The 16947-nt window shown below is 41.8% G+C and overlaps 1 protein-coding gene across 1 annotated transcript; it reads right to left on the bottom strand.

Moving 5' to 3' along the window:
* Positions 1 to 6630: 6630 nt before the first annotated feature.
* On the bottom strand, positions 6631 to 16226 carry LOC144486765 (extracellular calcium-sensing receptor-like). Its single transcript, XM_078204805.1, has 6 exons — positions 16081 to 16226; positions 15273 to 15564; positions 13215 to 14024; positions 11832 to 12059; positions 8179 to 8302; positions 6631 to 7544 (listed from the first exon to the last, which is right to left on the bottom strand). The coding sequence occupies exons 1-6, from the start codon at positions 16224 to 16226 to the stop codon at positions 6631 to 6633; spliced, it is 2514 nt and encodes an 837-aa protein (XP_078060931.1).
* Between the last annotated feature and the right edge of the window lie 721 nt (positions 16227 to 16947).

Below are 16947 nucleotides of genomic sequence, written 5' to 3'. Positions count from 1 at the left end.
AAAAACATTCAACGAGGTAGCCTCAACTGCTTTACTGGGCAGGGAATTCCACAGATTCACAATCCTTTGCATGTAGAAGTTCCTCCTCAACTCAGTCCTAAATCGGTCCCCCATTATCTTGAGGCTATGCCCCCTAGTTCTAGTTTCACCCGCCACTGGAAACAACGCCCCTGTTTCTATCTTATCTATTCCCTTCATAATCTTATATGTTTCTATAAGATCTCCCCTCATTCTTCTGAATTCCAATAAGTATAGCCACAGTCTACTCAGTCTCTCCTCATAAGCCAACACTCTCAACTCCGGAATCAACCTAGTGAATCTCCTCTGCACCCCCTCCAGTGCCAGTATATCCTTTCTCAAGTAAGGAGACCAAAACACAGTACTCCAGGTGTGGCCTCACCAGCACCTTATACAGCTGCAACATAACCTCGCTGTTTTTAAACTCCATCCCTTTAGCAATGAAGGACAAAAATTCCATTTGCCGTCTTAATTACCTGCTGCGCCTGCAAACCAACTCATTGTGAGTCTTGCACAAGGACACCCAGGTCCCTCTGCACAGCAGCATGCTGCAATTTTTTACCATTTAAATAATAGTCCATTTTGCTGTTATTCCGACCAAAATGGATGACCTCACATTTACCAACATTGTACTCCATCTGCCAGACCCTCGCCCACTCACTTAGACTATGTATATCCCTTTGCAGACTTTCAGTGTCCTCTGCAAACTTTGCTCTGCCACTCAACCTAGTGTCATCTGCGAATTTTGACACACTACACTTGGTCTCCAACTCCAGATCATCGAAGTAAATTGTTAACAATTGTGGTCCCAACACTGATTACTGAGGCACACCACTAGTCACTGATCGCCAACCAGAAAAACACCCATTTACCCCCACTCTTTGCTTCCTGGTGGTTAACCAATCCTCTATCCATGCTAATACATTACCTGTAACACTGTCCACTCTGGATCTTATATCTGGGACTCTCTGACCTCGCCGGCAGCTGGGATTCTCCGGTTTTGCTGCTGTGAATGGAGATTTGGCTCAGTGCCAAATTCTCCATTCTCATTGGCAGCGGTGGCGGGGCGTATGACATTAGAGAATCTGGGCCTGTATGTTTCAGTAAGATCACCTCGCACGCTTCCAAACATGAACAGCTGCACGTATTTCACGCGCCATGCAGAGGGGCGTGGTTTCAACATGCCAGCAAAGCCAGGCTGCACTGAGAAACATGGCATTCCAATCAAAGCAAAAAGTAATCTTCCCCCTCACCCAACCATGGAGGTCCCCCCTCCTCACGTCCCGGTGATCAGAGCCGTCATTCATCCTGCCCCCGATCAGAGCTAACACTCATCACCTCCCCACCTCTGATCGGAGCGAGCATTTCTCCCCCCTCTCCCCACCCCAGCAGTCAGTGCCGGCACCTGCCCCCTCCCTTTCTCCATGAATATCGGTCCCCTTCCCCTCAACCCCCCACCCAAACAGCCATCACCATCATGTCTAGCTTCCATATCCACTCCTGCCCACCAGCATATATAAATGAATTCCCCCCCTCCCCTCCCCCCATGAGGCTCCCACCTGGAGTCCACTCCTGGCACTGCTCCCTGGCATAGATTGGCACTGCCGGTTGGCTGTTACATTTTATGTAAGACCAATGCCAGTAGCTACAAAAAGATTTCTACACTACAGAAACCGTGGGGAGTCATCATCGACAGATGGCCTAATTCCTTTCAGCGTGTCTACAAACACCAGCTTCAACTTTAGGCTGGTGGGCCGATTGAAGTTCCTGTGGGAAGCCCAAAATTAATCCATTAATCCTGAGGTGGGAAGCAGCAGAGCACACCTCCAAGCAGCCTGGTGACCTCTAGGCCTCCCACCCCACGCCCCTCGCGAATCCCGCTATCCCCACTCGCAACCCCCCAAACCCTCCCTCCTTAAACACCCCAACTTCACCATAGGAACACTGGAAATTGGAGCAGTAGAAGGGCATTCAGTCCTTTGCGCCTGTCCCAACATTCAACATGATCATGGAGGATCCTCTATTCAACATCATACTCCAGCACTCTCCCTACAACCATGACATCTTTGGGATCTACAAATCTATGTCTTTCATTTTTAATTAGATTCAGTGACTCTTTATTTGGTCTTCACAACCTTCTGTGGAGAGAATTCCATAGGTTCACCACCCTCTGAATGAAGAAAATTCTCATCCTCTCGGTCCTAGATGGCCTACCTATATCCATGTATTCAGCTGATCTTTCTCTGCACCCTATCTGTAACTGTAACACCATATTCTGCATCCTATCCATCCCTTCTCCATATGTACTCTAGGAATGATATGTTTTGTCTGTATAGCGCACAAGAAACAATACTTTTCACTGTATCACAACACATGTGACAATAATAAATCAAATCAAATGTAATAAATCCCCATTATGTATCGTAAATAGTTATCCTGCTTTGGAAGGGGAAATGTATCTTTAAAAAGAAAGGAGGATGTTAGAATATGCTTTTAAGGGAAATCAGCATGACAGCACTAGAAGGGAAACATCTCGTATGATCTGGTCTTAGTTTCACTTTTGTTTTGAGCAGAGCCTGCACACAGTTCTGATGTCTTCAAGCTTTATAACTATGTATAATTGGTGTCATGTGTCAAGTCGTAATAAATGAAACCACAATGTGTTTACCCACTTCCTTATGCTTTGTACTGTACTATATTAGATTATAATTTTATATCATTGATAACTGACAATGGCAACTCCATGTGACACCTGATGTGTGAATACAATAAACCTGCATCAATCAAAAGGTAAGTCTTTTTTTTATTTTGCAGGAATAAAGTTAAATACATGTAGATTCTGTCAATAATATCTTGACCATAAACTTAAATGCCGACTTAGTATGAACTATTCATGTTGCAATTACTGAATTCATTGAAAGATATTGGTTTTGTTTTGGTGTTGAAGAATAGCCATTCCAATTCTGTTTGTTATGACATGAATATGATTCATTAAATGGCTAAATCATTTTAGATGACGGATCAATCATTATAATAGTATATTATTATGCATAATAGTTACTATTACTGTTTTGAAATATTCTTATAATTGGTGTTGATTGGATAGGATATGAAATTTCAACTAAATAAATCATCATATCACTGGAAATGATGCACATTCCAATTCCAGCACCTTTTCCAAAGTTTAAAATAGTAATTGATGCCAGTTCTTTCTGAAAGTGAAGCTTCTTTGCAACCCAAAATGTAATCCCTGATGTCTGGTGAGGAGATTTCCATATTGGGAATTTCATTGGCTCTGCAACTCAGTTCTCTGGACACTGAGGTTAACCACCTGGAACTCCAAGATATTGCCCTGATGTGCCAGTCTTCCTGTAATATTAACACAGTTGTGAAGAAAATCAAGCACACACCACTGGAAAACAGGTCCAGGTTTGTGGTGGCGCTAAAAAATTTAAAGCAATTTGCCAGCCTGTTTTTCCCATTCGTCTCCCCTTCCCATCCCTCATTCTGATGGCTCAGGTACTTAGGTATTATGTAACTTCCCTTGACTGATCAGAGACCATTGGTCACCATTATGTCTCTCTCCAGTCACTTGAGCAAACAATTGTACTGTCAGTGCCAATTCAGCCATTTGGTAAGCAGGCAAAGCTATTAAACAGACATTAGGTTGTCTACCGTTTCTACATGTGCAGCTCTCCCTCTCTCTATGTAAATCTGCTTGTTTAGATCTCATCTTGCCCTGCTGTTTTCCTCCTGCTCATGACTAGGGAATTTTCATAGTGGCTTCATTGCAGTGTTAATGTTAACTTGTGACACCAATAAATAATCTTCAAACCTTACTCTTTCCTTGTTTTCCTCATCAACGTTCTCCTGTCAGTTTCTCTTCAGAAGATGATAATTACATAATGGGTCCATGGGCACAGTCCATTCTTGGTTACATGAGTCTATTTGTTTGTGGAAAGGGACATCATACCTAAACTTGGTTTTAACTCACCTAACATCCAGGGAGAGTCTTTGGATAAAGATCAAGAGTAGGAACCCGAACAACTTTTTGCTCCTTGGCCCAGAGATCCTGAGGTCAAATCTAGCACCTTTGTTGCTCTCCTGACAGTGATGAGCTGATGAGCACAATCAGATGATCAAATTTGGATGTTCCAGTGTTTGGCAGCTTTAGGTTCTGGATGAACTCAACAAGACATCGGGGAATCCAATATTATTAGTTCCCCACCCCCCAGTCCATCATTGTTACTGATGCAGGATATTACCCAAATGATCCTTCCTCCTACTTTGATAGTTTTGCTTTGACTCTTTGATGGTCCATTGAGCTATGTGGTGGATTCCACAGTTAGCACATTTTTACAAATCTTTAGCTTTGAGTGATAGTTGCATGTCAGCCGCAGACAGCACTGCAATTTGGATCATTCACAAGCCATTAACTAATCATTAGTTTCCATTTTAAGAGACTTATTTAGTGTGGCTGCTGTTTTCCCTGTTCCTCTTTTACACAGGGTTACTTTGGGTATATGGCACAGGCAAATGCCATTCGACCCAACCAGCCCACACTGGCATTTAGTATCATAGAATCATAGAATCCCTACAGTACAGAAGGAGGCCATTCAGCCCATCGAGTCTGCACCAAACACAATCCCACCCAGGCCCTATTCCCGTAACCCCTCATATTTACCCTGCTAATCCGCTGACACTAGGGTCAATTTAGCATTGCCAAGCAACCAAACCTGCACATCTTTGGACTGTGCGAGGAAACCGGAGCACCCGGAGGAAACCCACGCAGACACGGGGAGAACGTGCAAACTCCACACAGACAATGACCCGAGACCAGAATTGAACTCGGGTCCCTGGCGCTGTGAGGCAGCAGCGCTAACCACCGTACCACCGTGCCACCCCACGGTGGCACAGTGCACTATTCAAACCTCATCTCAGTTTCCCTCATCTAAATAAATAATCACAACCCTTTAATCATTTCTCTCTGATAGGCTTATCTAGTTTCCCTTTAAATGCAGCAGGATGGCACAGTGGTTAGCACTGCTGCCTCACAGCACCAGGGATCCGGGTTCGATTCCCGGCTTGGGTCACTGTCTGTGCGGCGTCTGCACGGCGTCTGCACATTCTCCCAGTGTCTGCATGGGTTTCCTCCGGATGCTCCGGTTTTCTCCCACAGTCTGAAAGACGTGCTGGTTAGGTGGATTGGCCATGCTAAATTCTCCCTCAGTGTACCCAAACAGGCACCAGAGTGTGGCGACTGGAGGGTTTTCACAGTAACATCATTGCAGTGTTAATATAAGCCGACTTGTGACACTAATAAATAAACTTTAAACCATTTGCTTCAAACATTCCCTGTCATAATGAGCTCCACATTCTCAATCTTCTTTGGGTAAATAAGTTTCTTCTGAATTTCCTATTGGATTAATGTGTCCATCCAGCAAACTTATAACATCATCCGGTTGCAATGCTCCTCAATATTGATTATCTTCCCAAACGCATCCCCACCTCTTGGCCATCAAATTTGGTGTCATCGACAAATTTAAAAATTGTGCTGTTGATTCCAAAGTCTAAATCATTAAAGTAAGTTGTGATTAGCAGTGGTCCCAGCACTGGACCTTGTGGAACACCACTTCTCAACTTCCACTCTCTGCTTTCTGCCTTGAAGCCAGCTCCATTCTCCACTTGTCCCCTGACTCCATATACCCTGACCATTTAATTTGTCTGTTACGAGACAAAAGCTGTTGGAAAATCCAGAAAAATGCAACATCACTACATTACCATTATCTACTGTCTCTTCTCCCTCCTCACTAAGTTTGGGTAAGCAAGATATTCCTTTCTGAAATCTATGATAAATATTCTTTTCTTTTGCTGGATGTTCTTCGGATCGCTCTTTTAATAGGAATTTTTCCAAACCAATGTCAATTTGACAGATTTATAATTCCCTGGGCATGCTCTGCAAGAATGACATTTGCTATCCATCAGAGATCTGGTTCTATGCCTTATTCAGTATAATTATTAATTTTGTGTAACATTCCTCTGTTAGCTCTTTCCTTGAATATTTAAAATAAAATGCAATCTCTCCAGACCAAGAGCTCTACCCCTTTGAGTTTGATTAGGTTATTCAGGGCAATTCTCTTTTTGTTCATTTTAAATGCACTTATCTCATTATTTTCATCTCATCATTCCATGTCATGTCTACGTATTCTATCTCCCTGGCAAATACTGAAGTAAATAAATATTTAATATATTCACTATCACTTTATCAGTACCTGTGGCATTGGCCGGTCTCTTAATGATCCTGTTCCCATCCCAACCTTTATTTTTTTATAGATGTATTGATAAATTCTTGTACTGTTTTGCTTGATAATTGAAGTTCATAACTCATCTTTGCCTTCCCAATTGCTTTATTTTACTCAATATCAATGCATGTAGTAAATCTCAATATTATTTCAAACTGTGCCTTACCACTCTGTTGCACATGGCAAAGGACATACAGCATTCAGTCATTTGAAATGCAGATAAAACAATTAAAGTTTGGAAGGGTAGTCTTCAGGGTATAGTAAGAGCTTGACTTGATGGTCACTATGAAACCGTGCCAATGTGTATTCCTTAAAGTTTTTTTGAAGGTAATTTCCCCATCAGACTCTGCTTTGTGTTTTTCTCTGGTCTGAAGACGATAATGTAGCATTTTGGGCCAAAAATGCAGAAAAGCAAACCAAAGCTGGATGACAAAATAGCAAAGATTTCAACAGCAACTGTGTATTTGCCAGGTGAGCTTACATAGGCTGGAATGAACGTCAACCACACCGCACAGAATATAAGCATGCTAAACGTTATGAGCTTTGCTTCATTGAAATTGCCTGGTAGCTTTCTAGCCAGAAAAGCTAACACAAAACACAAGCATGATAATATGCCAATGTAGCCTAATACACAGTAGAAGGCTATTGGAGAGCCCACATTACATTCTAGAATAACCTTTGCATTATGATATTGCAAATATTTGGTTGGGAATGGGGGAGCCACAACAAGCCAAATAACACACATCAGAACTTGGATGAAAGTACCTGCACAAACAATGAACCTTTGTTGCAAAGGCCCAAACCATTTCATCGGATTATTTTGGGGGACAGTTGCCTTAAACGCCATCAGCACGACTATTGTTTTCGCCAGTATGCAGGACATGCAAAGGACAAATGTGATGCTGAACAAAGTGTGCCTTAGTACACAAGACCAGACTGAAGGCTTGCCTATAAATGTAAGTGAGCATAGAAAACAAAGTACCAATGAAAACAGCAACAGAAAACTTAATTCAGAGTTGTTGGCTTTAACTATGGGGGTATCTTTGCGATATAGGAATACCGAAGCAATAATCAATGTGATGAATGCTCCAAATAATGCAACCGTCATCAGGATGATTCCCATCGTATCTTCAAAGGAGAGAAACTCAACTTCTTTCAGTACACATCTTTGGCCATCATCACTGGACCAGTATTCCAGAGGACACTTTATACATTCTAATGAATCTAGAAGAAGTTAATCAGAAATAGATACTTTTTAATAATTAACTACAAGTTTCAGAATCAAAGAATGGTGCAGTACAGAAGGAGGCCATTCAACCTATTCTCCCTGTACCAGCTCTTTGTAAATTGCACTCACCTGTTCTGTGGGCATTACTTTGCAATCTTTTTGTTCCTTGTCAAGTTAAGATATTCAATTTCCTTCAGACAGTTGAATCTCCTTCCACTATCCCACTCAAGCATTTCCGATAATTGCAACTCCCCGGCTGGAATTCTCCGGCGGTTCACGCCCTGCCGCCACTGTCAGCATCAATGGAGAATTTGGCGCTCAACCAGAGCTCCGTTCACTGCAGCGGGGCTGGAGAATCCCAGCTGCGGGTGAGGTCGGAGAATCTGACCCCTGTGTAAAAATTAAAATTCTCTTCATCTCCCTTCTGATTGTTCTGCCAATTGCCTTCAATCTGTGACCTCTGGCTGTAACCCTCCAGCCAATGGGAACAATTTCCCCTTACTTACTCCGTCCAATCCCTTCTCAAGTTTTTCATTTTAATATATTTATCTTGATTTCAAATGCAATTATTGTAGTGAAGATTACATGCAATGAAAAATTTCATTTAATGGTAAAACGACATTTACTAACCTGTTGTGTTACTGATTTCACCTTCAGCACATGGTATGCAGTCAAAGCAGCAAATGTGTTGTCCATTTTGGGCAGCTTTCCTTGTTCCCGGTAGGCAGCTTTCACTGCATACTGACTGTGGGACCTTCATAATGAAAGAGAAAAAACACATTGAGATTTTGTCGCTGAAATTTTAAGGATGAAAACTTATGAGTGGTGGGGTTGGAGGGGGGGGATCTTTTCTTTACAGTACACATCAGTAGTCAGCTCTGAACTCCAAATGCAAGAAGGAGATAGGTATGTTTCGAATACAAAAGGGATAAGGGGATATGGGGAACAGGTGGTGAGGTGGATTTGAGACCAGGGAGAGATCAACCATGATCTGATTGAATGGAGGAGCAGGCTCAAAGGCCTGAATTTGCCTACTTCTGCTCCTGATTCCTACGTTCCTATGCACTGAATGGGAAGTTTTGTACCATTACCATCACCAGGCCTCATTTCAAAGAAATTGGCCAGCCACGAATGCTAACTCAATTCCCTATAGATAGCTCACTGTTTGGGAAGGCAGGAAATCATGCAAGCAGCACCTACTAGGGGATGTGCACATTGAAATGGTGGATATTGGACAGTGCTGCTTTAATATTGCAGGCAGCATGATTTTAGCAATGGCCCCTTGAACCATTGCAGTCCATTTGGTGTAAGCACAGCCACAATGGTCGTAGGAAGGGTGTTCCAGAATTCTAACTGGGTGGCAGTAAAGGAATGCTGATATAGTTCCAAATCCAAATGGTGTGTGTCCTGGAGGAGAGTTTGCAAGTGGATGCATCTCATAGAAATCATAGAAACCCTACAGTGCAGAAGGAGGCCATTCAGCCCATCGAGTCTACACCGACCACAATCCTACCCAGGCCCTACCCCCACATATTTACCCACTAATCCCTCTAACCTACACATCCCAGGACTCTAAGGGGCAATTTTTAACCTGGCCAATCAACCTAACCCGCACATCTTTGGACTGTGGGAGGAAACCGGAGCACCCGGAGGAAACCCATGCAGACACGAGGAGAATGTGCAAACTCCACACAGACAGTGACCCGAGCCGGGAATCGAACCCGGGACCCTGGAGCTGTGAAGCAGCAGTGCTAACCACTGTGCTACCGTGCCGCCCTGATCTGCTGTTATTCTCCCTCTAAGTGATAGAGGTCGCAGATTTGGAAGTTGTTGTTGAAGGAGGTTTGATGAGTTGCTGCAATGCATTGTGTAAGGGTACATTGGGCATTGATGGCGGAGGGAGAGAATGGGTGAGATGTTGGATGGGTGCCAATCAAGCAGGTTACTTTGTCCTAGATGGTGTTGAGCTTCTTGTGTGTTTTTGGAGCCACACTCATCCAGGCAAGTGACAGCATTCCAGCACACTCCTCACTTGTGTTTTGCAGATGATGGACAGGTTTTGGGGAGTCAGGAGATGAGTTACTTGCTGCAGAATTCCCAGCCTCTGGCCTGTTCTTACAATCACAATTTTCTTTTGCCTTATTCTGTTCAGTTTCTGGTTAATGGTAAACCATAGGTTTTGATGGGGGAGGGGATCTTAAGCAATGGTATTGATGTTGAATGTCAAGTGGAGATGGTCAGATTCTCCTTGTTGGAAATAATCATTTCCTAGCACATTTCTGGTATGAATGTTACTTATCTGCCAAGCTTTGATATCACCCGGTCATGCTGCATGAGGGCACAGGAGGCTGCAGTATCTGAGAAATCATGAATGGTGCTGAACATTTCATTTGAACAGGGGAATTTCACAGTAACTTCATTGCAGTGTTAATGTAAGCCTTACTTGTGACTAATAAATAAACTTCAAACTTTACTTTAAAAACTTTAGAACATTGTGCAATCATCAGCTAATATTCTCACTTCTGACCTCATGATGGAAGGTAGGTCATTAATGAATTAACTGAAGATGGTTGGGCCTGGGATAATACCTTGAGGAACCCCTACAGTGATGTGCTGGGACTGAGATGATTGACCTATAACAACCACAACCATTTTCTTTCATGCTACATGTGACTCCAGTCAGTGGAGATTTCTCTTCCTCATTCCGATTGACTAACTTTTCTGAGGCTCCATGATGTCACGTTCAGTCCAAGGCTGCCTCGATGTAAATTCTCACATCACTTCTTGCATTCAACTGTTTTCTCCATACTTGGACCAAGACTGTAATTCATTTTGGAACTGAATGACCTTGGCAACCTTCAAACTGAGCATCAGTGACCAGGTTATTAGTGTGTAAGTGACTCTTGAAAACACTGTTGACAATAGCTTCCATCACTTTGCTGGTGGTGCATAGCAGACTGATGGGACAGTGACTGGCCGGATTGGATTTGTATGCTCTTGTCAGACAGGACATACCTGGGAAATTTTCTACATTGTCGAGTCGATGTGTGTGTTGTTACTGTACTGGAACACCTTGAGCGGGGACTTGGTTAACTGTGGAGTACAGGTCTTCTATCCTACTGCTCGGATGCTGCCAGGATCCTGAGTCTTGATGTACCCAGTACCTTCAGCCATTTCATGACATCACACAGAGTGAATCAAATAGGCTGAAGCCTGGCATTTGTGATTCTGGGAACCTTAGGAGAATTCTGTGCTGGATTATCCACTTGGTATTTCTGGCTGAAGATGGTTGCAAATGCGTCAGCCTTGTCTTTTACACTGAGGTGCTGGAATTCTCCAACATTGAAGATGCTGATATTTGTGGAGCCTCCCCCACAGGTTAGTTGTTTAATTGCCCATTACCATCCATGACTGGATATGGCAGGACTGCAGGGCAGAGATCTGAGCCATTGGATATAGGATCATAAAGCTCTGCCCATTGCATGCAGCTTCCACTGTTTGACATGGTGCAACTTCAACAGGTTGACACCTTATTTTTAGGTATACCTGCTCTTGGCACACTCTCCTGCACTCCTCATTGAACTAGAGTTGATCCCCTAGTGTGATGGTAATGATAGAGTAAAGGATATGTCAGGTCGTCAGATAACTGATTGTGGTTGAATACCACTATGCTGTGGCTTTTGGCCTACGAAACCTAAAGATGTCCAGTTTGAGCTCTTAATTGATGGAAGTGAATTCAGTGGTAACATTCAAAAGATTTGATTTGATTTGATTTATTACTGTCACATGCATTAGTACACAGTGAAAAGTATTGTTTCCTGCGTGCTGTACAGACAATGCATACCTTTCATTGAGAAGGAAAGGAGAGGGTGCAGAAGGTAATCATAGAGCATTGTTAGAGAGTTCAATAAGCGTTATAGTAGAGTTTTAAAAGCATAGAATGAGAGTAAAAGATAGAATTAGATGGTATGCTGCGCACAGTTCACAAGAAGTCATCACACTCTGGTCTTATTAAGAGGATTAGATAAATACTTGATGGAATAAAATTGTAATGCTCTAGGAGGTGAACACGAGAGTTAAACTAATTGGATGTATCTTCAAAGAACCAACACAAAAACAATGGGCAAATTGGCCTGTGTTTGTGCTGTAAAATTCTATGATTCCCATGACCCTCTCTATGAAGATGTGGTTTGTGACACCACCTCCGAATGGCCTGGCCCACTTGCACTAATAAAGTAACAACTCATTAAAGAAAGAAGCATGGATGTTAAGCAGAGACTTACTCTTGTTTGGTTCCCATGCCAAATGATACTATCTTCGTTTATCATAAACTGTTTTCCTCTTGCTGCGGATGCATCAAAATAACCAACGGTTACATGTTCAACCAAACCATTCTGGTTTTCCTGCCAGTTTATAATATCATATGATGCAGTGGGATCCCCATTGGGATCAAAATATACATGTTCTCCAAGGCGGTTTGTAAATCGCACTTCTTTCAAATGCTGCAAGAGCTTGGAACAGTGATCAGAGAGCAAAATTTAGCTATTTAAAACAATTAAGATATATTAAGATACGCATTTTAAGACATTCAAACAATAAAATCTGTTTGTACTTTTTTAAAAGAACACATTGATAATAACTTCCATTGTAATTTACTGTGTACTGCACATGTATGTTGTTGACTGGTATCTTCATACCCACTCTACCCAGGCCATTTCAGTTTTCTGTGAATATTGAGGGCTATAACTTGCGCAAATGTAGTTTTCTTAAACATTCTTCCATAAACCAACCATTTACGGTATATACGTGAGTTTTTACAGTGATTGTTATTGAGCTAATTGATTGCAGTGAGATTTCAGTGAAGCCCAAATCTGTCCCCATTCAGTGGACACATCAATGCATGATTCTGGACAGTTCATTGGATAGAAAGCAATAACCGAAGCCATGGTTGTTTGCCTCCCACTAATCTCTGGGTAATAGGAACAATGCTGGTACCTTGCTGCCATTCCTGCTGAGATCATTCAGCACAACATGGAGCAGAAACTGAATCTGTGTCTTGCCATTTTTTTTAATCTTTGACCACAATGGACAATGCAGGATGGTAATAATGTTGAGCCTGATATGATAAGAGGTCACACAACATCAGGTTATGGTCTGGTCTGGACTATAGTCTGGGCTATAACCTAGTGTTGTGTGATCTTTCATCTTGTCCACCCCAGTCCAACATCAGCATCTTCACATCAGAGCCTGATACAAGGCAGAGTAGTTGAGGCAAACAGCACAGGTACATTTAAGGGTAAGCAAGGAAAATACCAAAAAATAGAAGCTCATCCTGCTCAGGTGAAATGGAGTCGGAAGAGGCTCAGGTGGCAAGGCCATTGACATAGTGCAGTTAGGCTGAGTGGCTTGTTTATCCGCTGTAAGTTTGATATGATTTTACACATAAAGAATCTATAAACCTGAGTTGGGTCAAATCATGTATACTTTTTCTTTTTGAAATGGTGAAATGTAAATGGAACATCTTTATTTATAAATGTTCAAATAAAATTGTAATTTGCAATGAACCATCCTAACAATGCATGCCATGTGTACAGTTCCTAGCTCGCTATATATTTAAGATAGGCATTGTTAAATTCAGCATTTAAGTGTTCGAACATTTCTCTTACCTGCCATGGCTTGATGTTTGAAACATTAGCACAGAGATAAACTCCCATTGGTTCATCTTCACAAAATATCAAGCTATGGAGTCCATGAGCTATGGCATAGACTGCTTTATAGACATTATAGGAAACTCTCAACTGAGTTACATCGAAGAAGGAATGATTCAACTTTAGTAAGTTTTCATACCCTGTACATTTCTTGGTACTGAGCACAGATGTGTCTCTGTTAAAAGTGCAACCGAACATTGCTTCCCAGAAAGCATTTACAAAACCACCAGGAGAATATGTTGTTGGGCGCAGATTCATAAGAAAAGGTTTAAATTCTGGGATTGCCATTTTGTGGCTTGCAAATCCTATTGTTCCCCCGAGAGATTTGAAATTGTGTTTTGTCGAAGGTCTTGCCGCTGTAATCCATGCTTCACTGGCTATCCACTGAATGCCAGTGATATTCTGATGGACAATTTCCTTCAACAAAGGGTAAAGGTCACCCTCGGAAGCAAAAGCCAAGATAACCTTTGCAGTGGACATTTTTATAATGTCTACAATCTTGAGTATTCTTTCTTTAGAATAAGTTCTGAGAACTATTTCTGAGAATGCGATACAGACTCCAGCTTGTTCAACAAGTTCTCTAAATGCTTGAATTCCATATCGACCATATTCATTGTCACCTCCAATGGTCCCAATCCAAGTCCAGCCAAAATGTTCTACAAGCTGAGCTAAAGCTTCTGCTTGAAACAAATCACTTGGTACAGTTCTGAAAAATGTAGGGTATTCTTGCTTGTTGCTTAGACATGCACAGGTAGAAAAATAGCTGACCTGCAAAGGTTTGAAGAAAAATAAAATTAATCTTCTTTTGTGATGTGGGCGATTAACAATCGAGTTTTATTTTAGGACATTGACTAAAGGTATTTTTACAGTTAACAGTAACCGTACATTTAATTCAAGCAAGATCTGAATATGTCTCTCAATAGGGTGAAGATGTGCAGGTTAGGTGGATTGGCCATGCTAAATTGCCTCTTCGTGTCCCAACACCTACAGGTTAGGGGAATTAGCAGGATAAATATGTGGGGTTACAGGGATGTTCTGGGTAAGATGTTCTGTCAGAGTCGGTGCAGACTCGATGGGCTGAATGGCCGCCTTCTGCAATGTATGGATTCTATTCTAAGGTCAATAGGTACTTGTAATATTAATCAGAATAAGAGTAATCTCCCAAACAATACTGGGATGTCCAAAGGGGGTCCCAATAACATTTGAATGACTCCCCCTAATTGTCTCAGTTTTGATCTGGAGTTTTGTCTCCACAAGTGTTTGAAGCTCTCCAGCTGGGTTGGGAAGTCTACGTATTGTGATGCAGAAGGTTGGATGGTCCTGTTGGTCTTTTACATCCATTAACATAAATGGATGCAAAATTAGATGAACTCCATTGTGACTTGCACTCCTCCGCATGATGTTCCTTTGTTCCCTTTGTCCAGGAGGTCCAATAACTATAAGCACAGGAAGAGGAAAGCCTATTCTATAATCTTCAGATACAAAATAGGGAGCAGCTGAACCTGTGAGTTATGCCACGTTTAAAAAGTACAACATAGCCCCAACTCATTTGCAAGTTACGTTTGATGGGCCGTATTTGTACTCTGCTGTCCTCAATTTCAATTGTTTGAGACTGCATAATTCAAATTATATCTTTGAACACCGCCAATCGAGTTTCTGTCCCTATGCCTATTCTGTATTGGCCCTTTTTAAAATCACAAACGGCATTTAATGTAACTATGACCTCACTCCTCACCCATCTGATTGCAGCCTCTAACACAGTTGTCCATGCCACCCTTTAACACTTATACTCCGTCATCCAGCTGTATGTGGATCACTCTTGCCCGGTGCCCTTCATATCGTTTGAGTTACAGTCAGAGAGAATCAACGGTTCGTACTCCCCTTTCCATAACATTACCCAACTCTGCCTTTGCCTCAGCTAAACTGTCGCTGAATCCGATAGGTTATACAACTGGTTATCATTATATTGATGCAATGACACATTTGTGAAAAACAGTTTGTATTGAATTATCTTACCATTGAAATTCCAAAAGATGCGACTGCCCTTGCTATAGTTATTGACTGCGATGATCCAGATTCCCCAATGATGGCTGGAATGGGAGAATCTTCTTTGCAGTTAAATTCCGCAATCTGTTTATCTTGTCCATTCATTAGGGTGAGGGCCGCTTTGAGAGCCTGGGATGGCGAAGCACAGGAATCGTGGATCCTGTAGCCGAGCGTGACATTTGGAAGTATGGTGGGATCTTGATTGATTTCCTTTATTGCAAAGATCATTACCTGCGTCCAACGAAATGCTCTGAGATCAAAGCTGCAAGATAACAGAGGCAGTATGTGCATACACTTTTATAACACGTTCTAATCGATTTGCATCGACAAGAATTTAACAGAACGAAGGTCACAGGCATCGAAAAGGCAGTCGAAAACTGGCTTATTCGACCGCTCGATATTCAAGCATTCCACACAAAACTAAAAAGAATTATTAAAGTGATACTTAAGATGACGGAATTTCAAACTAACCACAATCACGTGAAGTGCAGTGCCCTAATAATTATATTGTTGTGGGACATAAATACAACGTGAACAGGAATATAGTCAATCTGATAAAATTAAGATTCTAAACGGAAGAGTTTAACAGTTTAGATGTCATAATTCGGATCCTGCGGTCTGGAAACTGAAACAAATTTGAGCGAATAGGATAAGGAAATGGATTACATGTCAAGACCTTAGCAATAAATGCCCAAGGTCGACAATACAGAAGACATTGCTCTGATCAAATGTTCCCCTGAACTTCCCAAGTAACCACAAGGCCTAAATATGGTCTCACCTGGCACACTGGGAACGTGCTGGTGTTGTTCTAAATGAATTATTTCCTTCCAGTTCTTTATTGTAGATGGGAAATACTCCACCAATAACGATGTCACCATCTTCATACAGTCCTGGCAAATCAAATGCTCCAAAAAGTTTGCACATGGAGTCACCTGCTCCCAGTAACGGGAAGGTAACGCAAACCACCCATTGTAACAAGTGATGCATCACAGTGCGTAACAAGGCCCCACTCGTTCTTCCTTACGTTATACAAAGAACATTAATGTGTCTTTTATAATGTTTTGTAAAGCCCATGATGTTGATTAAAACGAGTTAATTGAGATGAACTAATCTCTAAAAATCCCCAAGGATATGTCAATTCTAGTTTACGTTAATCTCTGAATAATAAGAATCAAAACATCATCCCAGTTAAAGCTGCTCCCTCAAGCAATTTTCTCACTGTGGCACCTACTCAGGTTACAGACTAAAATGTACCTCGTGAATTCAATTAAACATTTTGATTAACAATGTTGGACTGCATCTAATTACACATTCAACAATGTTTTGCGGATCTATTCTATTTATTCTATTCTATAACTTAGCAAACTTTCCTGTTTTGGTTTTAGATCTTATGTGTCAGTTTTGACTCAGTGGTCGAACTCTGACCTCGAAATCGGGCTGTGGGATTTCAGCCTCTCTCCGAACACTTTTGGACATATCATGGATGCTGGCATTGAATGGAGTACTGAGGATTGTTGTGATGGTCAAGGTGCTGGAAGGGAAATTAATCTTAAGCAATAGCATAACATTGGTGCGAGCAAATTGTCAACATGCTTGCACCTCACCGAACAATCTCTTCATTTATCTTTATGAAGAAAGTAAAGCT

Source organism: Mustelus asterias, chromosome 3, assembly GCF_964213995.1.
Source record: "Mustelus asterias chromosome 3, sMusAst1.hap1.1, whole genome shotgun sequence".
Classification (NCBI taxonomy): Eukaryota; Metazoa; Chordata; class Chondrichthyes; order Carcharhiniformes; family Triakidae; genus Mustelus; species Mustelus asterias.
This window is presented reverse-complemented; position numbering and strand designations above follow the sequence as displayed.